Source organism: Diabrotica virgifera, chromosome 3 (assembly GCF_917563875.1).
Source record: "Diabrotica virgifera virgifera chromosome 3, PGI_DIABVI_V3a".
Classification (NCBI taxonomy): Eukaryota; Metazoa; Arthropoda; class Insecta; order Coleoptera; family Chrysomelidae; genus Diabrotica; species Diabrotica virgifera.
The window spans coordinates 175,229,662-175,256,159 of record NC_065445.1 but is presented as its reverse complement, the minus strand read 5'-3'; the positions used below and the strand labels follow the sequence as shown (position 1 = coordinate 175,256,159).

At 31.8% G+C, this 26,498-nt stretch overlaps 1 protein-coding gene across 1 annotated transcript in view; it reads left to right on the top strand.

Annotated features, from left to right (window-relative positions):
• The first annotated feature begins 7,767 nt into the window (after positions 1–7,767).
• Positions 7,768–26,498, top strand: part of LOC126881404 (solute carrier family 2, facilitated glucose transporter member 1-like) — a 204,468-nt gene continuing 185,737 nt past the window's right edge. Inside the window, exons 1-2 of the mRNA XM_050645664.1 lie at positions 7,768–7,935; positions 8,037–8,203. Of these exons, the coding sequence (XP_050501621.1) occupies positions 8,117–8,203 (87 nt within the window). The 5' untranslated portion in view covers positions 7,768–7,935; positions 8,037–8,116. The remainder of the gene's footprint in view (positions 7,936–8,036; positions 8,204–26,498) is intronic.

The window sequence follows — 26,498 nt, the reverse complement described above, 5'->3', positions numbered from 1 at the left end:
AATTTGAATTTTTAGTAAATAAATTAATATTCCAACAAATGAGAAGCGTTGAAAAGTCCTATTTTATGAACAATAATATTATTATATTACTGATTCTGATTACTACAACACCTAGAGTGACTCACAGCTTAAATTCTGAAATGATGCAGTCGCTATATACTTGTGTCACTAGCTCAATATTGATTAGAAAATAATTACATACTGATACTGAAAGTAAAGGCTGTATGACACTATGCATTTTCTTGTATCATTTCTAATATCGTTTCTGATATGTCAAAAAAATGTATAGTGTCATACACAGATACAAGAAACGATATCAGAAACGATACAAGAATTTGTGTCAGGCACATATTCTTGTACAATAACTGCGCCAATTTCTGCGCAAAGAGCAAAAACGTAAAACCTGCTGGTAAAACTTCTAAATGTCATAATGGCGGCTGAAAATGAGATCATATGATTTATGTCTTGATGAATTTATTTGTGTTTTGTAGGTATTATTTATAAATATTTTATTGATACTTAATATACCGTTTGGTATGGACTACTGTTCTACTAATAACCATATATTTAGAATAACTTTGGGTTTCATATTGCATAATTTTTTAATAGAGGAAAATACAATAGTTCCAATTTGGATCAAACTGAAGATAATTATAATGCAAATATTTTAGCACAAATATAAAAACAAAATAAAAAACACAAATAATCAACAGTCAACGTAAAAATTCTAGTTATTATAACATTAAAATATTTGTTTTTAAAAGTTTATAAATTTTATAAAATCCTTAAAATCAGCTGTAGACGCAGTACTACCCGAAGGCACAGTCGACTCGGCGGGAAGAGTTCGCGCATCTGGTTTGCGCACGGCCTGTAATAATGTTTAAGGTCTTGTGAATTGTTATAGTACTTTATTCAATAATTATATTTTATAATTCAAAGTCATTGCTCTATTGTCCTTACTTGACCTAACCCCTGCCATGAGGCCTCGTGTCCTTGTCCTGTGTCATCGTCTGTCAACAATCACTTCAAGTGATCTATGATCACAGGACTTTACATTTATGAGCTATTCAGCCTCATGACATCTTTCCCTTCCTATAAAGCAGAGAACTTACAACAATAAACTCAGAATAAAATATTATAAAATACTAATACTACCTACGACTAACAATAATATTAAGTGATTACAAAACTAGTACATCTCGAAATCATTATATCGAGTTGGGGGTTTAATTACTCTTTTACCTCTGGTAGGAAACTGATTCGGTACTTCACTCTCACAGGCCATTGATGTTGAAGGTTTGTTACTCTGATTATCATCAAGATCATCTTCTAATTTAATGTGATGTTTAGGCGTATTACTAGATGGTCTCAAGTGATATTTATTTCTTCTTACCAATGTTCCATTTTCTTTCTCAATAACATATGATCTTGGCTCTTGTAAACATTGCCTGACCACAGCAGGTTTCCATTGCCCATCTTCCCTTATAACAACGTTATCGCCTTCACTTAATTCTTCTCTTGCAGCTGTATTTCTATCATAGTAGTGCTTGTACAATTTTCTTTTGTCATCCAATTTATTCTTTTCACTTGTTAGGTCTACTTGTTCTGGTAAATATTTTTCATGTAAGACTGGAAGTTTGCTTCTAAGTCTACGACTATTCAAGAGTTGTGCTGGGGACTTGTCTGATCCTAACAGTGGTGTGTTCCTATATTCTAATAAAGCTAACTGAAGATCACCACACTTTCTGAGAATATTTTTAGCTATCTGAACAGCTCGTTCCGCCTGCCCATTTGATCTAGGATATCTAGGGCTAGATGTCACAAATTTAAAATTCCATTCTCTAGAGAATTCTCTACATTCCTTAGAGCCAAAAGGCATATTGTCAGATACAATTTCCAAAGGAATCCCATGAGTGGCAAACATGGTCTTAAATGATTTTATTATTGACTGGGATGTTTTGGACGGCAACAGAACAATTTCAATCCACTTTGTGAGATAATCCATTACAATTAAATAAGATGCTCCTCCGAACTCACAAATATCAGCCGCTAGCATTTGAAATGGAAGTTCTGGAATTTCTCTTAGTATTAATGGCTCTTTAACATTACTTCTGTGATATTTCTCACAATCAACACAATTTCTAACCAAATCCACTATGTCCTTATTCATATTTGGCCAGAACAACACTTGCCTTGCTCTTTGCTGTGTCTTTGTAACTCCAAAGTGTGTTTCATGAAGAAACTTTAACATCCTAGGCCTTAAAGAATCCGGAACTATAACTCTGTCCATATAAAATATCAAATCATTCAATATGTAGATGTCATGCCTAATACTAAAATAATCTTTTACTACATAAGGTACCCTCGAAGAGCATGACGGCCACCCTTTTTCACAAAAATCTTTGATCAATTGAAGTTTTTTATCCTGTTTAGTTTCAGCTATAAATTCCTCTCTCCTTTCATCTGTTATATTTATTGTATGCACTATTTCTGTTACAAAAGCATCATCCTCTACCTTTTCCTTCACAAAATTACGAGATAACAAATCAGCTATTAGCATTTCCTTGCCTGGCATATATTCCACAGTTAAGTCATATTTTAATAATTTTACCTTCATACGTTGTAGTCTAGGAGAATCTACTTCAGCTATGCCTTTCTTCATTATCGAAATCAATGGCTTATGATCTGTGAATACCTTAACTTCTCTACCATAAATATAATTATGAAATTTAGTACAAGAAAATAGGATTGCATTTAGTTCCTTTTCAATCTGGCTAAATCTAGTTTCACAATCAGTTAAAGACCTAGAAGCAAAAGATACCGGTTTATGATTCTGCAGTAATACACATCCCACGCCATTTTGACTTGAATCTGTTTGAATTATTATTGACTTATTTTCATCAAAATTTGCAAGAACTGGTGGTGAGCAAATTAACTTTTTTATTAAATTTAATGCGTCTGTGTGACTTTTAGTCCACACCCAAAGTGTATTCTTTTTTAACAATTCTCTTAATGGGGCTGATACATCCGATAAGTTTGGTATAAAACTGCGATGATAATTGATCATACCCAATATTTTTTGTAACTCTTTTTTATTATTGGGTTCTTTTAAATTAATAATAGCTTTTATTTTATCTAAGTCAGGTCTCATACCATTTTTATCAAATGTATTTCCCAAATATTTTACTTCAGACATTCTATATTGTATCTTATTAGAATTAAATTTTACCCCAATATTTCTAGCACGTTCCAATACTTCATTAAGGATTCTATCATGTTCTTTAAGACTATCAGCAAATATCAAAAGATCATCAAAATATATAAGACAGCCCTCAATATCACCAAAATTCTCTAAGTTAATTCTTTGAAAAAATTCGGGGGCAATATTTAGTCCAAATGGAAGTCTATCAAATTTCCAAATTCCAAAGGGAGTTCCAAATGCACAAACTCTACTGGACTCCTCATCTAGCTGAACTTGATAGAATCCCTCTTTAAAGTCTAAAACAGAAAAATAGCATTTGTTTTTTAACTTATTGCATATCTCTTCAATAGTAGGTATTAAGCAATATTCCTTTTCAAGCGCTTGGTTTAAATCTTTAGGATCCAAACAGATTCTTAACGTTTTATCAGGCTTTTCAACGATAACTAAATTGCTCAACCACTCAGTAGGACCCTCACATTTAGATATGATGCCACGTTTTTCTAAATCTAAAAGTGTGTTTTCTAATCTTTTTTTAATGGCTAAAGGGACCCTTCGTGGTGGTTTAGCTACAGGAACACAATTATCTTTAAGTTTTAGTTTACATTTTTGAGGACATTTGCCTAATCCAATGAATACATCACTATTTTGTTTAATAAAGGCACTTTTTGTTATGTTTAAATCTATGTTATCTACTCTTCGTATCAAATCTAAATCTAAGCATGATTTTAACCCTAAAATTGGTGTAAGGCTATCTTTAACTACAACAAATTCTAATAAATAATCAATATTTTTATATTTACAGACAAGTTTTATTGTACCAATAGGAACGACCTTAAAACCACCATATGTTTCAAGTATGACTTTAGTTTCTTTTAAATCATTAATTTTGCAAACTTTTTGAACAAAACCATTAGGCAAAATGTTAACCTGTGCCCCTGTATCTATTTTAAAAGGTATATCAACATTACTAATTTTTAAATTTTCGATCCAGTCTTTATTATTTTTATTCTTGATTTCATTAACAGTGATTGATGATATCATAAAATCACCTACCTCGTTATTTTCACTTTCTTCCACTTGTACTTCTCTCACTAACCTGCTATGATAACACACTTTATCGAAATGGTTATTTTTACCGCACTTTCTGCACTTTTTTCCATATGCTGGACACCTCCTTGGCCCATGGACTCTCCCACAGTTTCTGCAGCTATATTCATCTCTAGAATTTGCACTCCTGAATGTTTGGACTGAATTTTGCCCCTGCTTGGCTTTACTCCCAATTGATTCAATTTTAACCTTCTCCAAGCTGTTCTGAACTTCTTTTATTTGAGCTTGGGATATTTCATGCATTTTACATATTTCAATAGCTTTAGCCAGATCTAAATTAATGGTCTTTAACATGTTTTGTTGTGCATCCTTACTATTAGTGCCTAATACTATTCTATCTCTTACCATTGAAGATGCTTCTGCTCCAAACTCACAATTTTTTACTTTGTTTTTTAAATCTGTTAAAAAGTGGTCAAACGGCTCTCTTTCTTCTTGAATGCGGTTGTAAAACACATATCTTTCATAGACCACGTTTTTTCTAGGCGTGACATAAGACTCAAATGCTTCCAATACATCTGCTAGCTTGCCTTTTTGGGCCTCCGTTAATTCCAAAGTGTTATAGATTTCAATGCCTTCTTCTCCAATTAGATTGAGTAAAATTGCTACCTTAACGTCATCACTTTTACCACTTTTTCCAGAGGCCATCAGATATATTTCAAAACTTTGTCTGAATCTTTTAAAATTTTCGGCCACATTTCCTTCAAATGACAATGTATTTGGTAACCTCACTTCCATGATTTTGGTTTATTTTCCACTAGACTGCGCCATGTAATAATGTTTAAGGTCTTGTGAATTGTTATAGTACTTTATTCAATAATTATATTTTATAATTCAAAGTCATTGCTCTATTGTCCTTACTTGACCTAACCCCTGCCATGAGGCCTCGTGTCCTTGTCCTGTGTCATCGTCTGTCAACAATCACTTCAAGTGATCTATGATCACAGGACTTTACATTTATGAGCTATTCAGCCTCATGACACGGCCGGCGGCCATTTTTTCGGTCCACAGGTCCGCTGCTGACACGATCAATTTGTGATTGTTGTTGTCAGATCACGCTTGTTTCGGGGTTACTTTGATTTTGTGTTGTTCTGTTCGGTGATTTTGTTTTTGTGCATTGTGCAATAATAATTATGGATATGGACAAAAAGAATGGCAGTTCAAATTCAATCTGTGCAGCGATCAACTGTAAAAACACGGTATCAAATTGCAGCTATAGTTTTTTCCGTTTTCCAAAAGACAAATCAAGGTAAGCATTTTTAAATTAACAATGTTTTTATAAATGTGTATGTACTTAAATGGGTAGATACTTGAAAATTTGGTGTTAACTATGAAACTTTACCTAATGAACTATTTTCAATGGGAAATAAGCCACAATTTTACCAATAAAATTATTTTATTAACATTTCGACGCCCAAGCCGGGTGTCGCGTTGTCAAAATACAAAATAATTCTTTTATTCAATCATTGAAAATAGTTGATTATAAAAATGCCACAAGGAAATAGCTTCAGAATAAAACTTTACCTATATGTATATATAAAATATTGTTGAAAACGTACTTATACATACTTTGTTATTGTAGAGCTTGGAACTCCTATTTTTTGTACAAAAAAATTACAGAAAAAGAGATAAAATACATAGAATACAGAGAAGCTCTTATTAAATCGCTATTAGGTCTCGATAACAATTTCAAGGATGGTTGTTTCTGTGTCAATTTCAAGCCAATTCATCAACGTAGTGACAATTCAGAACCTCATTATGCTACTGGTACAGTATCTCAACACTTCCAAGAACTAATACCAATACCAGATAACCATCATAGAAAGTTCTATTACCTACGCTGTAAACAGTGTTCCAGAGACAAGAAGAGGACAGAAATTCAGTGGAGATGTAAGGCATGCCAGGACACTCCACCTCTTTGCCCTGGACCATGCTTCGAAAGATGGCATATAGAAAAAAAACTAATTTGTTTTGTTCAAAAATGACTTTCTCTAATGTTCTAAATACCTAATAAAACAATTTGACGTAAAATTACATTGAACGGTTGCAGCCGTTGTGTCCCATTAGACATAATATATTTGCCGGGTGGGACGGTGACGGCTTCTACCGTCATAGTTTTTTTAGTAAAGTCACTAATTTTAAGCAGTTTAGTCATTTCTAAAAATTTGAGTTCAAATGTATTCCATAGTATAATAGATAATCAAATGCGTTGGTTTGGCCGAAAAAACGTTAGCTGGTGTCCGTCAATGTGTTAAAAATACAAAATAATTATTCGTATGGGCTTTTTTGGTATTGCAATTTTTCCATTTACCTGTTTTAAATTTAATGAAACAACATATAAACTAATAAATAATGTATTAATAAATTATCTAGCATAATATCTTAATTATTTAACGCTGCCAAAAAGACCAAAAATACATACGATGTATTGAAAACTTGTACTGGTATCAGAGAGCACAATTAAAAATAGTTTTTTTAATTAAAATTATTTGTTAAATATGTAAGTTTAAAATAAATAAATTTTATTTGCTACACTTATTTGAAAAATTAAGACCGGTGCTGCAACATATATTTAAGCAAAGCCGGATCTGACCACTTGGACCGATAAAATGGCGCAAGGTCACAGAATCTGTCTGACAGCTAAACAATGAAATTTAATGAAGTGCACCTTCGGGTTGTTCAATGTCTAAAGGCGGCTGCACAATTGACCGGGAACGGGAACGAGAACGGGAAGTGACAGCATCAGCAGATTCACAATTAAATGGTTAACAGCTGTTTTGTGTCACTGTCACTTGTGCTGTTAATTATTTTTCTTCTCAAAATAAATTTTGTGGAACGATCTTTTTTTAATTTTATTAAAAGAAAATGCCTGTTAACTCTAAAAATATGGATTTATTTGATGACGAGCTTTTAATATTTTCGTTTTTTATGATCTTGGAACTAATTTACACAATATGTGTTCAATCACAAAGGTTTGTCAGCATAAAGATAAAAAGCATATCATTCAAATATTTATATTATTATTATGTATCAAATTACCATATAAGTACGTACTATGATCTACATTCTACATCAATCATCATACGGATGAGGACATTATTTTTCCAATAAAGAAATCAATCGTTCGTCATTTATTTTAATGCAAAATGTATAAAAATTGTCAGTAAAACTTGGTCACACACTTCCAACAAATTTTTATTGGGCATTTGACAGTATTTTTAATACTGCCTTCTGATTGGTTCCGGGAATATAACGGGAACGAGAACGAGAAAGTTAAAACATGGTCAACTTTCCCGTTCCCGTTACCGGACAGCTTCTCGTTCTCAGTTATTGTGCATCTACAACATTAATTTACGTAGAGGTTAACTTTTTTCCGGTTCTCGTTTCCGTTCTCGTTCCCGTTCCCGGGCAATTGTGCAGCCGCCTTAAGAACCGTGACCACTTCCTACACAAATGTCAAAAATACGTCAACATGACTCATGACTCACAACTTATGTTGTATGGCAAACCAATCAAAACAATTTTAAATTTAAATTTTACATTCTGTTTTCTTTCAGTTTTCATTTTGTTGTCAACAAAACAATCACCATGCACTTTAACTTTGTGTAAAGAAGAGTACCACTGTAGAGGTTTGTTTGTATTCTGAATTAACTTCACTTATTGTAAATTGGAATATTATCTATAGATAAACATTTATATTTTTGTATGTTTTGAATCATCAAATTTTTAGATTATGTACAATAGTTCTGGTTTAATACCCGCACGGTTTTTGATTTTGGTGGCTCACTTCATTATTTGTGTTACTTTATTATGGAACAAGGAGGAGTCAGTGAATGCTTGTTTAGTGGAGCAGATGGACCTAGAGGTAGAAAAAATTCATGGCAGTTACCTTACACAGTAAGTTAAATTATTGTTAATTACTAAAAACCTCCTGCTCGATACTATTTTTATGAACACTTGTTTCTTTGTTTAAATTATTTTTATAATCTATAATTATCACATATTTAAGTGTATTTAATGATATTAACTGCCTTTGACCCCCAAAATCAACTCATATTCATTTTACTCACATCTTTTCTGGACTCTGGACTGATGTTTTCTCATACTACTATTATTATGGCAAAATGGAGTATAAGGCTTTATGGTAACTAAATAGGAAATATTACTTGTTTCATGGAAAGACTGGTACACAAATGCCAGGTCAACAAAATAAATTTAAATAGGTGTAATTACACCAAAAAGAATGAAACCATTAGCTGAGAATAAAATACAACGAAAAAAAAAAGAAAACTGAGAATATTAATTAACACATTGCTGGATAGAACAGTTATAGACGTCACAGACGACACTTTTAATAGTATATTATTCAAGGAGCATATAATGATGGCTATTACTCATGATGATGAAGTTTGCAACATGAGCCGCAGGTGAGTGTTGTCATTCATCAGACTTAGTAATGGCCATTATATGCGAGTAAAATATTATACTTTTTCTACTACCTTTTTAATTTTGTTAGTAAAAAATATGATTATCAACTACTCGAGATTAAAATTATCATTTACAAAAATAAATTTTGTTTACCAGTAGTACTCGGCTGAAAAATTGGTTGCCTACTATTAGCGAAGGCTATCTTATGTACCTATTGTAAAAAATACTGCAAGAAATAGTCAATTCAAGTTATATTCACTTCCGAAAAATTATAAGCACAAATTTGTACGTACTGTCAATGTAGGTGCCAAATAAATAGGAAATGGCTATTATTGGTGGGCGTATTATATAAAGTTATAATGTACATTTATATTTAACTATATGTATACAGGGTGATCAACTTCTGTGACAAAGTCCAATATATCTGTTATTATAAAGTATATGAAAAAAAGTTGTTAATAAAAGTTATAGACACCTTTAATGTACACATTTTAAAATTAGTGAGAAATATAAAGGTGCCATAACACGGTGCCAAACCAAAGTTATGTTTTTTAAATGGAACACCCTGTATTTTATTCAAAATCTGGTTTCTCTACATTTTTCTGATTAAAAATATGTAACACTTGTCTAGGGTTATACTGAGTGTTTCAAAGCTATGAGCACTTTTATCAAAAAATCATACTGATTTGATCGCCCTGTATGATCCTAACAGTATAATATAAACTTATTTTTTTACTGCTGTTGACTGTCAATATTAAAATAGTTTTGCAACAACGTACAATTTTTTATCACTACACAAATTGTATACAGGGTAAGTCAAAATTCAAATAAAAAATTTTCTTCATATTTTTAAATGGAACACCCTGTATTTTATATTACCATCGAAAAGTTCTTTCATTATACTTGCATATCTTTTAAATATTCCCTATACAGTAGACGCCCTCTTAACCGACCATGACGGGACCTGACCATAGGTCGGAAAATCAAAAAGTCGGTTAAACCGAAAATCTTTAAAACCACCCTCAGAAAGACATTACATATGTAACTCTATTAAAAATATATATATTTTATGATCTATAAACAAAAAAGTAGTATGTACATATAGTCCGTCCGCTATAACTTTTCCCATGGGTCACGATTCATTTTCAAAAAAATTAAGTCAAAACATAAAGTGAAACGAACGTCAATGTGTATATACATATGTAATTAACAATATCACTCACAAGACAAATTATGAAACTTGTATGACCTCTAATCTAAAAATAGTATCATCCAAAAAGGAGTAGGGTCGGTCGGTTAAGCCGACGGTCGGTTAAAGGGAGGTCGGTTAAGAGGGCGTCTACTGTACCTAAATTTATTAGTTTTCGAGATATTTTAGTTTTATTGTTGATAACTCATAGATAAGTTTATTACAGTAAATTAATTACCCTTAATATTAGAAACCTCCAATGAGTTTGTTAATGATAATTAAAATTAGACATCATTTCATTTTGTCTCCAAGTTTATGGTAAATTCTATACAATAACGAGAATTTTATATTTACTAACAAAATGATATTAATTTTCCGCGAAGAAATGGGAACCATAAATTGCTGTAAGTTCTTGTTTAAGGTGGCTTTGAAATAATTGACACAAGAACTGTCAGATGTAAGATGTTAATTATCTGCACGTTTTTATTTTTGTTATTGATTACAATTGTTTGCCATATTGTTATAATTGTTACCTAACAATGAATTTTAGTCATGAAGAAATGACAGAAATGATATGGATTTTAGGAGAGTGTTTCAAAATCTCATTACTTGCTACAAGAATTTATAAGAAACGGTATCCACAGCGTCGATAACCAAATAAGAGAGCATTTGACAGACAGGTTTGTTCGTACTGGTTCTGTTTTATATGAATCAAAGGAAAAAACAAAAGCCATTATTACGGATGAAAATGAATTAAATGTTTTACTGCCTGTTACAAAAAATCCTCATACAAGTATTCAACATATTACAAGAGAGCAAGATATAAGTTATGGATCTATCCAAAACATACTCAAGAAAAACAACATGCACCCATATCATATACAATTACATCAGGAACTTGTTGGGGATGATTTCAAACGAAGAGTACAATTTTGTCAATGGTCACAACAACAAATAGTTATACAGAGAGATGTTTTTGAGTTTGTTCTTTTTTTTTGGAGACGAGGCAACATTCCACAAAAATGGTAGTGTAAACAGACACAATTCCACAACCAATCCGTACTATGCTCAGACAAATAGTCAAAAACGAGATGGTCCTTAAATGTTTGGGGTGGAATCATAGGCAATTACGTTATAGGTCCTTTTTTCTTTGAGGAATCAGTAAATGGTGAGGTTTATTTAAATTTTCTAGTGAATCATTTACCTATTCTACTTGAAAATGTACCATTAAACATCCGTCAACATATGTGGTACCTTCAAGACGGAGCCCCTGCTCACCACAACGCACTTGTCAACGGTGATCCGATGAACTAGGTATTTCCTGAAAGATGGATAGGAAGAGATGGGCCAGTTCACTGGCCACCCAGATCACCAGAATTAAACGAAGTTGACTTCTTTTTTTGGGGTTATATTAAAGATGTAGTGTATAGGACACCTCCAACAATAGTGACGATATGAAAATAAGAATTCAAAACGCCTTTCAAAGTGTCACACAACAAATGTTTACAAACATCAGTAGGTCTTTCGAAACTCGTCTCCAGGCTTGTGTAGACGTTATGTGACATCATTTTAAACACCTTTAACAACATAAGGAGTATGTTGAACATTTTTGAAGTTATACTTCTTTACGATCTAGAGTGAAATTTTATAATGCCGGGCGCATGCGCACACAGACAGTATGTAGTTCGTTGCTAATCTTTCAAGATATGTATGTATCAGCGCTGTCAGCACAAATAAGTCATTAAAAGGATATCTTAGTGTTTTTAGTAAATGTAATATTTATTATTCTTGTGTCTTTGGATTTGTCTTCCTCGGGAATAAGATATTTTATAATAATAGTAAGTATATTTAAAGTATTTTTGTATACTTCACTTGGTCTATTAAATTTGTCAGTATGTATGAGAAATCTTGTAACCTGTCAAAGCAAAGGGAATATATCTCAGTGGTCGAGCGTGTGACCGGAAGTCGAGAGGTCCCAGGTTCAAATCCCGGACGATTCATATTCTTTTTTTATTTTTAATTTTTGGCATCGTTTTAATAAAAATTTTTTATAAGTGTAGGTAAGAAAGTTAGCTTAATATTTAAATAAAATACAAATAACCTGTTAAGTATATTTATTTCTTTGAAATTAAATAATAGAAGTATAACTTCTTACGTGCGTACAAAGTACACACACATTATTTTTTTATTTAATTTAGTTCTTTTAATAAATTTTAATAAATGAAAGTATTGGGGTCATTTCATTTCAAATCACTCAATTTTGGAGCAAAAAAAATTTGGACCTCCGATTTGTCTGAAAATTGGTATATAGCTTCTGCGGGACGTAAAAATAAGATATTTAAGGCCAAAAAATCTTCTTCTTCATTTTTTCTCAAAATGTTATTTTATGCGATTTTACAGTGATTTGGTGTTTATTTATACAAATTTGCATTTTCTATCGTAAAGTATCAATGGAAAACATAATATTTTAATAGAAGGGGCTCAAAAATGTCATTATATGGCATTATAAAAAGTTACTTTGATTCAAAACAAGCTTTTGATTAAATTTTATAGTGTAGAAAACGTTAAAATACCGTTTTTTACATTTTACTCCATTCCCAAAATACATCATAATCGATTTGGCTGAAAATTTGCCCACAGATAGACAAAACATAGGACTTTAAGTGGTGAGAAGGATTTGAATTATATTACAATACCAAAAAAGTTACATGCAATATTATAGTCAAAAATATAGGCGTCTACTGTAAGTACAATTAACTCGAAAATATCGACCTCACGACAAAAATTGTTAAAAAGAAATTGTAATAATTGTAAATACGATTTATTTGGAACAATTTCAGTTCCTACCATTTTTGTCGAAAAGTTAAAAATGGCGGAGATATTGAGCAAAAAAGGTTCTCCTTTAAAATCATGATGGCGGCTAACGTAACGGAGGAATTCATTCGTAATTTTAAATTTAGGCTACTATTGACTCCCCTAAAGATCAGAAAAATAAAATTTTGGGCAGCTCGGTATTCAAGGTCAAATGCTATCCCGACTGGACTAATATATACTTTTGAGTCTGATATTACTGCATGTAAGTTTTTTGGTATTGAAATATAATTTAAATCCTTCTAACCACTTAAAGTCCTATCTTTTGCTATCTGTGGGCAAATTTTCAGCCAAATCGATGATAATGTATTTTGGGAATGGAGGAAAATGTAAAAAACCGTATTTTAACGTTTTTTACACTATAAAATTTGATCAAAAACTTGTTTTGATTCAAAATAACTTGTTATAATGCCATATAATGACATTTTTGAGTTCTTTCTATTAAAATATTATGTTTTTCATTGATACTTTACGACAGAAAATGCAAATTTGTTTAAATAAACACCAAATCACTGTAAAATCGCATAAAATAACATTTTGAGAAAAAAAGAAGAAGATTTTTTGACTTTAAATATCTTATTTTTACGTCCCGCAGAAGCTATATACCAATTTTCAGACAAATCGGAGATCCAAAATTTTTTGCCTGAGTGATTTGACATGGAATGTACCATTGTTACTAATAACTAAGTAATACATGTTATCAACAATAAAACTAAAATATCTCGAAAACTAATAACTTTAGGTATAGGGAATATTTGTAAAGATATGTAAGTATAGTGATAGAACTTTTCGATAATACTATAAAATACAGGGTGTTCCATTTAAAATTATGAAGAAAATCTTGTATGTACAGCCGGTTCCTAAAAAAACTGATACGACTCTTAGTAAGATTTGATCATGTTGAGCAGTGTATTTGATTGATCTGACATTATATTTATTATGACAGACAAATAATAAAATAAACAAACAACAAACAACAAACAACTGATTACATATTATGTTAATTCATAAATTGTACTAATTATTAAGGTCTAAATGTTTATATTATTTTGAATTCCTATATTTTATAAAGAACATATAAATGATAGTTTTTACATCAAATAGATCACATAATTATTGTAAACGTGGATTATACAACAAAACAAATTAATATTCAATTCAGCCCTGTAACTTATTAAAATAAATATTATAGAAGTTTTCAGGGACTTTCAGCCCTCGATAATAATGTAGTCTTTCATTTTGAGTTTAAATTTTTCAAAAATATTTATTAGTTTTCTCAGGATTCGAAAAAAAAATGAATACAATTAAAATACATTGAGAATTTTGACAGGCGTCACAATTTTGCATTAACTCAATGTAAAATTCTAAACTGTTGAATTCCAGCTTCCCTAATTATTTGACATCAAATGACATTAGAAACTATTTGTAGAGGATTGAAATCTGTATTGAAAACAACTGTTAAAATTGGTCTACGTAATTAAACATATTCCAAAATTTTGTAAAAATGTAATACATTTCAGTTTTCAGCCCAAACTTGTTGAACTTATTGAACTGTCAATATTTTTATTTTATCATCTATTGTTTAAAAACAATACAGTTGATAAGATACCCTCAGTTGCGAAGAAATTATTAATAATAAAGATTAATAATAAAGTCTAATAACCGTGGAACAGAATAATATATCTGACAAATTTTAAGATTTGGCAGTGACATTGACAGTATGTAAATATTAAGTATTTATCGTTCAAAATACACTGCTCAATTTTCTACAAAATACGCTTCAAGAGTCGTATCAGTTTTTTTTGGAACCAGGTGTACATTTTGACTTACCCTGTATACGATTTGTGTAGTTATAAAAAAATTGTACATTGTTGCAAAACTACTTTAATATTGACAGTCAAAAGCATTAAAAAAATAAGTTTATATTACACAGTTAGAAACATACAGGGCGATCAAATCAGTATGATTTTTTAATAAAAGTGCTCGTAACTTTGAAATACTCAGTATAACCCTAGACAAGTGTTATATCTCTACAATCAGAAAAATGTAGAGAAACCAGATTTTGAATAAAATACAGGGTGTTCCATTTAAAAAAACATAACTTTCGTTTTCACCGTGTTATGGAGGACCCTGTATATTTCTCACTAATTTTAAAATGTGTATATTAAAGGCAGGGGCAGCTCGTGATAGTAGAAGGTGGTGAGGCACACTACACCTGAGGAATTTTATTATGATGGTTAGCTTCTCTTTAATGGCCGGAAGGTCGATTTTGTGACGTCATAACGCTAGGACAAATAATCCCGGACAAAAAATCCCCACAAATTATCCCTGGACAAAAAATCCCCAGACAAAAAATCCCCACAAATAATCTCCGGACAAAAAATCCCGGGCAAATAATCTCCACAAATTATTTAGACAAAATATCCCCACAAACAATTCCGGACAGAAAATCCTTAAGAAGTATTTGCTGCCGATTAGTTCTCTAAAAGTTTTCTCGTTAATGCGATCGACTCACATGCTTTCAGCCTCAGTGTATAGAGTTCTTTTGAATTCTAATTCCATATCGAAAACTTCAAATTTTACGTAACAAAAGAGTGTGAGTTTTTTCAAAAATCGTGGAAGATATGGGGAATGAGGTAAGGCTGTGAGAATCATGTTCCAATATTATTTGCTTAAATCTTTTGCTCACTCTGATTTGAATAACTATGTTCAAAACATTGCCATTGTCCAAAAAAATTTGTGGCGATTATTTGTCCGGGATTTTTTGTGGGGATTTTTTGTCCGGGATTATTATTTGTCCGGGGATTATTTGGCGAACCCTCGCTAGGGCGTCTACAGAACGGCGCCGTATTTAGTTTAATGCTTGCAAACGATATTACAATATTTTTATTCGCAAAAGTATAGCAACGAAAGCTCTAAGCCTCCAACAGGTTTACACTCATAGGAGCTGTTTTTTAGCTAAAAATAGCAGATGGACTCCTTGGTCTCATCAGCGTTGTACAGCCATATTAAGCAAACTTTACATTACATACCTACTACATGACAACAACGGACAACTGATTCTGTTAATATTAATCAGTTGCCAAAATGAAATTATTGTACGCAAACAATATACCCATAAACAAGTGATAACTTCATTTTAGAACCAATCTTATATTGTAAATGTATTGAATATAGGGAAATATGTACAAACAAGCAAGTAAGCAAATCACTGTTACCTATATTATAAGATTGATTTTTATGTTAAATAAACTAAGGGATAAACTTCGTTTTTTTGGTATTTTATTTTATGTTTTTTTTATAAAAAGCTTGCTTATAAGAAAATAAATCATTATAAAAGAAAGCATGATTTCTAAATTATTTATTTATTTATTTAATTGGCATTGATAAATGCCATACAGCCAGTATGACGTTGATAAAATCTTCTAAACATAATCTAAACTAAAGGCTGTATGACACTATGCATTTTCTTGTATCATTTCTAATATCGTTTCTGATATGTCAAAAAAATGCATAGTGTCATACACAGATACAAGAAACGATATCAGAAACGATACAAGAATTTGTGTCAGGCACAGATTCTTGTACAAGAACTGCGCCAATTTCTGCGCAAAGAGCAAAAACGTAAATCCTGCTGGTAAAACTTCTAAATGTCATAATGGCGGCTGAAAATGAGATCATATGATTTATGTCTTGGTGAATTTATTTGTGTTTTTGTAGGTATTATTTATAAATCTTTTATTGATACTTAATATACCGTTTGGTATGGACTACTGTTCTACTAATAACCATATATTTAGCTCCTAATAAAGTTCAAACTATGTATAACTTTCGGTTTCATATTGCATAATTTTTTAATAGAGCAATAGTTCCTAATTTGGATCAAACTGAAGACAATTCTAATGCAAATATTTTAGCACAAATATCAAAACAAAATAAAAAACACAAATAATCAACAGTCAACGTAAAAATTCTAGTTCAACATTAAAATATTATTTGTTTTTAAAAGTATAAATTTTATAAAATCCTTAAAATCAGCTGTAGACGCAGTACTACCATACCAGTTGTAACGTGAAACAGGGTGACAAACAAAATTTCGACCAATCACGTGCCGAATTTCATACAATTTTCGAGACAAGAACTTGCATAGTGTCATACAGGACACAAATGTACGTACAAGAAACGATACAAGAAAATGTATATCAGAAACGATATCAGAAACGATATTAGAAATGATACAAGAAAATGCATAGTGTCATACAGCCTTAATATAAAACTATATCTAAAACTACTTTACAAAACTACAATACAAGCGTCCATAGCAAATAAGGGAAGCAAGGTCAAGTACTTAACTTCATAACTAAAAAAACACATGTTGAGGCGTGCCTTACGGATGGATGAATTTCGTTCCCAGAATTGGTGGCACATTTTTCAAATTTTGCCGCTTTTACTGTCCCATTTTAAGAAATGGTAGTATGCTAGACAAGGAGGTTTAAAGCAAGCCTCATCTGTAATGATTTGAGGAATGAGATTTGGAATGAGATGCATGATACATATAATACTGGCACGTGGAAGACGGATACAAAGATAAAGAGTCAGGGCCGTACCGATTTTAATTTTTTTCATAAAAATAAAGTTATTTAGGAAATTTCAAAAAACTATATTATTTTAAAAAACTGATTATGAAATAACGAAATAACGTAAATAGTCGATTGATATACTGGTGAGTCACTGCCTCACCTGCCTCATAGGACAAGCCGCCACTGATTAAAGGCGTCGTATAACTTTTATTAAAAACTTTTTTTCATATATTTTATAATAACAGATATATTGGACTTTGTCACAGAAGTTGATCACCCTGTATAATATAATAATAAAACTATATAATATAATATGTTAAATATATTTAACACAATATAACTTTATAAAATAAACACAAAACACAATATAAGTTATAAATAAATTCCAATACACACAGCAAATACGCTAATGTCACTGTCATTGAAAATTATGAAACATCAAAATTCATAATAATCAAGATATAAAAGTAAAAAATCTAACCTATTGTTACAGTTAAAAATCTTTAAAATTAAAAAAAAAATTAATTATTGATATAAATTACTATAATTATTGTAGGTATAAAATAAACAATTTTAAGTAAAGTCATTTATTACAAGTGGCATTCACAACTGTAACCTAACTTCAGCCGCAGCCCGTGAGTAATGATCCATGAATAACTTCAGCCTGTGATTAATGAACTATTACTCACGGGTAAAATAATGGGTAACTGTTATAGTACTATTATAATATAGGTAACTATCCAAAATTAGTGAATAATGAGCATATTATTGAATGGTCGTAGAAAAAATACACTTTTGACAGTTCTAGAAAAGCTCCTAGTGTTTTGTTGCTTAGTTTCAAATTTTCCAGTATTTTAGAACTTAACAACGTCAAATATAGCTGTATCAGTTGAAGTGCCCTTTAGGAAATCATGCTGAGTTTGTTTAAAAAGATTTTTTGACCTGAAGAAATTTTCAAGTCTATTATACATAGCTTTTTCAAAAATCTTATAGAAGGATGAGAGAAGACTGAAGGTTCGATAATTTTCCACTTTAGTTGGATCACTTTTCTTGTATAGTGGTTTCACTAGAGCTATCTTTAAATTTTGTGAAAAGTAGAAAGGAAAGGAAAGAAGGAATTATTTATAATGCAAGTTAGATGATAACTTAATTCACATGCAACATACTTACTGATATTTGTGGAAATTCCATCATGACCAGAGCTATGTTTGGTTTTAAATTTTGAATTATTTTTAGAATTTCAGTTTCAGACACAGAAAACAAAAACATATTTTTTCCACGGCCGTGCTAAAAGAGCCACTTTCACGCACGCATTTCGTTTCCGAAAGTTGCACTTTCCCACACGGCGTGCGTGAAAGTAAATTTTCCCGCACGGCGTGCCGGAAAGTAAAATACCTTGTAATATGCGCGAAATTAGCGCGAAAATAGCGCATTAGAATACAGTGATGAGCGCGCAAAAGATGGAAAACATAATACATTGCGAAACAAAAAGAGATGAAACTAGTGGAGGTGGAAATGATCGTTATAAATGTATAAATTAACATTACATTACATAGTTTCCCACCTTTAGACGTCTGTGACAGGAGTATTTTATAAAATTCTACTGTCACAGGTGGGAAACTATGCAATTTAATGTTAATTTATACGTTTATAACGATCATTTCCATTTCCACTAGTATCATCTCTTTTTGTTTCGCAATGTATTATGTTTTCCATCTTTTGAGCTATTTTGTCGGTTATTAGCGCGCTCATCACTGTATATTATAATACATGCAATAAACTAATATTTAGATATTATTTACTAATTTATTTCAAATTTATCTTATTGTGTTCATGTTTTAATGAAATTAGCGCGATTATTTCATTCATAGGAGATTCTGACCAATAGAAAGCTACAGAAATCTAAATTAAATTGATAATTTTTGATAATTTCCCGTCGTCAAGTATATTACGTCAGATGCCCTTCGTTGCTACGAAAAAATACATTCAGTGACATTCATGACAATTAATGTTTTAAAAAATAAAAGTGATGACTTTCAACCGTGAAATATTTATAACAACTGTGTGTTTAATTGTACTAATTTTGTACTTAAATAAATTACAATAAAATTTTGGTTTTGAACAGTTTTATTCATGAAATAATCGCAACAAATTGCACTCGATCTCTAAAATTAATATAGAATTTTTGCCCTCGTGACACTTTGACATAATTTCACTCGCCTTCAGCTCGTTAAATTAAAACTGTTAAAGTGTAACTCGGGAAAAATTCAATATTTTAGAGATGTTGTGCAATTACTACTGATTATTTCATTCATAGGAGATTCTGACCAATAGAAAGCTACAGAAATCTAAATTAAATCGATAATTTTTGATAATTGCCCGTCGTTAAGTATATTACGTCAGATGCCCTTCGTTGCTACGAAAAAATACATTCAGTGACTAATGACAAATGTTTTAAAAATTATAAAAGTGATGACTTTCAACCGTCAAATACATATTTATAACAACTGTGTGTTTAATTGTACTAATTTGTACTTACATAAATAAATTACAATAAAGTTTTGGTTTTGAACAGTTTTATTCATGAAATAATCGCAACAAATTGCACTCGACCTCTAAAATTAATATAGAATTTTTGCCCTCGTGATACTTTGACATAATTTCACTCGCCTTAGGCTCGTGCATAGGCGTAACCAGAATGATCCCTAAGGGGGTGTTACAACTAATGGAAGGTCTCTGAGGGCTATGGTGTTAAGCGTATAGAGCTCAAAGTACATCCCAATGGGGGGGGTTATAACCCCCAACCCCCCCCCTGGTTACGCCTATGGGCTCGTGAAATTAAAATTGTCAAAGTGTCACTCGGGAAAAATTGAATAATTTTAGAGCTCTTGTGTAATTACTACTGATAATTCGATGAAATAAAATTATTTTGACATAATATTTAAAAGTCAGATTAGTAGACATCATGGAAACCAATATCGTCGTCGTGGTAACCCATTATATTGATTGTTTGGTTTTGACAACCTTGTCAAAGAATTAATTTGTGTATTTTCACTTCTAAATAAAAATTGATATACAGTGATGAGCGCGCTAATAACCGGCAAAATAGCGCAAAAGATGGAAAATATATTAAATTGTGAAATAAAAAGAAATAAAACTAGTAGAGGTCTTAATTTTAGCGATAGTAACATATAAATTGACATTATATTGATTGTTTCCCACCTTTAGACGTATCGGAAGAGTATGTCAACTAAAACTGTCACGGTGACAGTGGCATTTCTCAAACTCGTCCGATACGTCTAAAGGTGGGAAACAATCAATATAATGGCATTCTATAAGTTACTATCGCTAAATTTAACACCTCCACTAGGTTCATCTCTTTTCATCTCACAAGTTAATATGTTTTCCATCTTTGGCGTTATTTTGCCGGTTATTAGTGCGCTCATCACTGTATAGTCGGTTCGCTAAACTCAGAGACAACTGGCTAGTGATTTAAGTAGGAAATTTTTTTGTTTTTGGCCATTTTTTTTAATTGGCAAAATCACTAACTATTTAGTAATTATTAACTATTTAGTAATTATTATTTTACCAATTTTACGAAATTGGCAAAATTACTTACTAAAATTACTAGCCAGTTGTGTCTGAGTTTAGCGAAAAGACATAAATCTATTTTTTGTGGCTTTTGTCCAAACGTACGGCCCTAGAAAAAATATTGTTCCTAACTCATGCGGAAAATGTCTTCCCCGCACTGGACTGCTTGCCCGAACTCCGCTATCGCGTCGTTCGGGTCAACGGCAGTCTCGTGCGTGAAAGTATCACTTTCCGCACTAGTTATTAAAATAACTATTCTGAGACTGTAGAAGATTTATAATATTTTAGGCTGTTGTGAAATTTGTTTTCTCTTTTGATTTTGGTGCAATTGATTTCAAAATAAAAACTGTTTGCTTAATATTTCAGGTGGGTGACTGGACTTAGTTTAATGATAACATTTTTGTGTTTCGAAATGCTTGCCTTTGTGCTTGGCCTAACAATGTTTGACAGCAATTCCGCATTAATGTGTATCCTTTGCTTATAGTGTGTGCATTGAAAATTTTTTAATAAATATCATTGTAGTATATTTTAGACTAAATTCCTTTTCCATAAATATGTATGCCACTGAAATGGATTTAACTTGTATGGTATCTTTTAAAAATCAATTTCTTTGAAAAAAAAAATGAATTTTTATACTTAACTCATACATCTATCTAACCTATATCAAGATAATAGCATAATGAGTAATTTTACTTTATTTTATTTAATATGGTCTATATAGGCCTTGTAGGCCTAGGGCTTTACAACTTAACAATTACAATTTTACATAATACAAATGACAATATATACTAATGTGTTATATATATTCTATGATTTAATTTAATGTCTATGAAAAAATTGCTGCACTATTTTTCTCCACTGTATCCTATTTTTTGCTTTCTCTTTCCAGTCTGTAATTTCCATCGATCCTATATCTTCTTGAAACTGTTCGCGCCATCTTTTCTTGGTCTTCCTCGTCTCCTTGTCTTAACTGGTCTTCTTAACAGTACCTTCTTTGGCATTCTTGGCCTATCTACAGTGGCGTAACTAACGCCAATGCAACCAATGCGGTGCATTGGGGCGCAGGCCTTAGGGGGGCGTAAAAAACTGATATTCTGGAAATATTTTAGCAAAAAAAAATATGTTGAAGCAAAACTCCCTGTAGCTTCCCGAAAATAATAAATGTAAAAAAATATTCGTGGTATTTTATTCCGTTAGCGCCATAACAGACGGGAGACTGTGGCCGGGCACTCTGTGGATCCACAAAAATAGTTTCAGATGATTGACCGTGGGTTCTTATGTGGCGAGGACGTTGCATCACAGACGAACAACTGTGGCCGGCCAAAAATACCCCTAGTTGAACGTATAGAATATAACTTATATTTCACTAATAACTTTGAAATTTCATGTTTCAAGGTCTCTATTAGTCCCAATTACTGCAGTAGTGGAGCTATGTTTTTATTTTCACGGTGCAAGTAGATGGCGCATAAATCGTTTAATTTTCGAAATTTTTTTATGAAAATTTCAAAACAATTGCTACAGTTCTTTTTATTTTAGAAATTAACAAAAAAGTATGTGAATTTCGTAGTTTTACACTAGGATAGCCCCTTAATTTTACTTTCAATTAATTTTTTGAATAATAATGTTTTTTAATAATTAACTTTAAAATTACTGTTATATTTCTTTGAATAATCTTTCTCTGATTTTGAATTTTGCATATAGTGGACATATTTAAAAATACGGTGCATATAATAGATTTTGGTAATAAAATACCGCAACTGGAATATTCCAAATGAAAGAAGCTTAAGAAGAAACCAGGTCGATTCTGTATATTCTGCGGTATACCACCGGATACAAAGAGTTTTAGACATGTCTCCCTTTTGTGCCACCTTTTCAAGGCATTTGAAAGAATGATACTGAACCGGATCGCTGAATATACGGAGACTAAAATTATTCCAGAACAAGTAGGATTCAGACCCGGAAAGTGCTGCTGCAGTCAAATTCTTAATCTCACCCAACATATTGAAGATGGTTTTGAATGGAAAGAAATAACAGGAGTAGCGTTCATAGACCTAACTGCCGCCTACGACACAGTTAACCATCAACGGCTCCTCTCAAAGCTCTACGAAACTACAAAGGATTTCCGACTAACAAGGTTAGTAAAATGTCTGCTCCAGAATAGACGCTTCTACGTAACGCTCCAGTCCAAGAACAGTCGGTAGAGGGACCAAAAAACGGGCTACCACAGGGAAGTGTCCTCGCGCTGATTCTATACAACATATACACCAACAACCAACCCATACACCAACAAACAAGGCAATTTAGTTACGCTGATGATACAGCTGTGGCAGCTCAGGGAAGAACTTTCAATGAAGTCGAAGTGAAACTGACAGATGCCCTGGGAGAATAAGTCTGGGAATAGGGGCGCACGAGAAATACTTGCATTGGGGCGCAGGTCAGACTAGTTACGCCACTGCCTATCTATCCTCTCGACATGACCTGCCCACCTGATTCTTTGTGCCTTTGTGTATCTTGTTATAGTTGGTTCCTTGTAAAGCATCCTTAATTCTTAATTAGTTTTTCTTTGCCAACCGTCTGCCGTATTTTTCCCCGAAAATAGTCCTCCGTACCTTGCGTTCCCACCTCTCTATCATTTCTTCATCTGTTTTGTTTAGTACCCATGTCTCACATCCGTAGGTGAGTGATGCTCTTATTACAGTTTGGTATATTCTGATTTTCGTCTTTCTTGATACATAATTTGATTTTAATAATTTTTTTAAACTGTCGACCTTTCCGTTATCTTTAGCTATCCTGTGCTTTAGTTCATTTTGTTCGTGTCCTTTTTCATCTATTATGGCACCTAGATATGTAAAGTGCTTTACTCGTTTAAATTTATATTCTTTTCCATCGAACGCTGTTAACTTTAGCATATCTTGAGGTTCTCTTTCTGTGTTATACTTCGTCTTTCCTTCATTTATTTCTAGGCCGAATTTTTTTGCCTCTCTGACTAATCTTCTCATGATTTTCTTTAATTCGGTATTAGTTTTTGCTAGCAGTGTAAGGTCGTCAGCGTAGGCCATGCATTGATGCTCGTTACGGTAGATCGTTTCTTGTGTTTCTATTCTGCTGTTCCTTACAATTCTTTCCAAAACTAGATTAAATAACACAGTTGATAGAGGGTCACATTGTCTGAGTCGTTTTTTGACTACAAACTCTTCCGATTTGTGACTGTTTCACACTATTTCGTTAGATGTCATAATATTTAAGGTAATTCTTATTAGCTTGATTATTTTTTCTGGTATTTTAATTTGCCGTAGGGCTTCATACATTTTTTTCTGTTAATTTTGTAATAGGCCTGTTTAAAATCTATGAGGAGTGCATATAAAACCATTTTATGTTCGTAGCAGGTTGTTTGGATTTCTTTTATGTTAAATATTTGCTCTGTCGTCGATCTATTGTTTCTAAAGCCTGCTTGGTATTTTACTGACTGGTCCTAATTTGAAGTTTTACTGCAGTACAATAATTTATACAGTGAGCCATTGATGTAATTTGCCACCTAGCTAGAGAATATTTATAAAACTTTTTGCAAATTGTCGAAATATGTAGTATTACTAAGTTTTTTGTGTGATATCGTTCTTGGCGCATGTGTCTCTTATTTTCGAATTTTTTTTTCATATTTACTTTAAAGCGGATCAAGTCTGGGAGAATATGCATATTTAGGGCCGGTTGTTCGAACGCTAATAAAGAAGTTGATTATAATTAAGTCCCCTTAACAACCATCAAATAACAACACCCCTCATTCGTACGTCAATGAGTTGATTGTAATCAATTATGTTAATTATCATTATGGTAATTAACATAATTGATTGATTAATTAATTATTAATTAACATAACAATTAACATAATTGATTAATAAATCTCATAATTGTAATCAATTATGTTTTCGCCAAATTTATATTTACCCAAACAAAGTTGGCATTGACAGTTGGTGAGAGTAATTAAATATTTGATAATGAGCAGTTGATTCCATTTTTGATTAGCGTTCGAACAACCGGCCCTAAATATAATAACTTTTATATAAAAAAACGATTTGGTAATGTATTTTCTAAGATTACCTAGAGTGAGAGAGAGAGAAAAAAATAAAAATATTTTGAAAATTTATATAAACAAAATTGCATCTGGGGTACCTAAAATACTCCGCATGGTCACGGAAAGGTTAATATAAAATTGGAACATGGAAGGCCAAGGGACTTCGTCTTTGACCCCAAATTCAAAAAATACTTTTTTTTTCGTAAAATACTTCTGTGCCAAAGTCCTATCTGTTATTATACAATATATGAAAAAAAGTCGTTAATGAAAGATATAGCCACCTTTACTGTACACATTTTGAAATTAGTGAGAAATATACCTACAGGGTCCTTCATAACACGGTGCCAAATCAAAGTTATGTTTTTTTAAATGGAACACCCTGTATTTTATTCAAAATCTGATTTTTCTACATTTTTCTGATTAAAAAGATATAACACTTGTCTAGGGTTATACCGAGTGTTTCAAAGTTATGAGCACTTTTATTAAAAAATCATACCGATTTGATCGCCCTGTATGATTCTAACGGTATTGACTGTCAATATTAAAGTAGTTTTGCAACAACGTACAATTTTTTTATGACTACACAAATTGTATACAGTGTAAGTCAACATGAAAATAGGAGATTTTCTTCATATTTTAAATGGAATACCCTGTATTTTATATTACCATCGAAAAGTTCTACTATTATACTTGCATATCTTTTAAATATTCCCTATACCTAAAGTTATTAGTTTTCGAGATATTTTAATTTTATTGTTGATAACTCATAGATACGTTTATTACAATAATTAATTACCCTTAATATTAGAAACCTCCAACGTGTTTGTTAGTGATAATTAAAATTAGACTGCATTTTATTTGCTCTCCAAGTTTCTGGTAAATTCTATACAATAACGACAATTTTATATTTACTAACAAAATGATATTAATTTTCCGCGAAGAAATGGGGACTAAAAATTGCTGAAAGTTCTTGTTTAAGGTGGCTTTGAAATAATTGACACAAGAACTGTCAGATGTAAGATTTTAATTATCTGTACGTTATTTTTGTTATCCCGTGATTATAATTGTTTGCCATAACAATGAATTTTAGTCGTGAAGATATGACAGACATGATATGGATTTTAGGAGAGTGTTTCAAAAACTCATTACTTGCTACAAGAATTTACAAGAAACGGTATCCACAGCGTCGATAACCAAATAAGAGAGCATTTGACAGACAGGTTTGTTAGTACTGGTTCTGTTTTATATGAAACAAAGGAAAAACAGCCATTATTACGGATGAAAATGAATTAAATGTTTTACTGGCTGTTAGAAAATCATCATACAAGTATTTGAAATATTACAAGAAAGCGCAAGATATGTTATGGATCTATCCCAAACATACCCAAGAAAAACAACATGCACCCATATCATATACAATTACATCACGAACTTGTTGGGGATGATTTCGAACGAAGAGTGCAA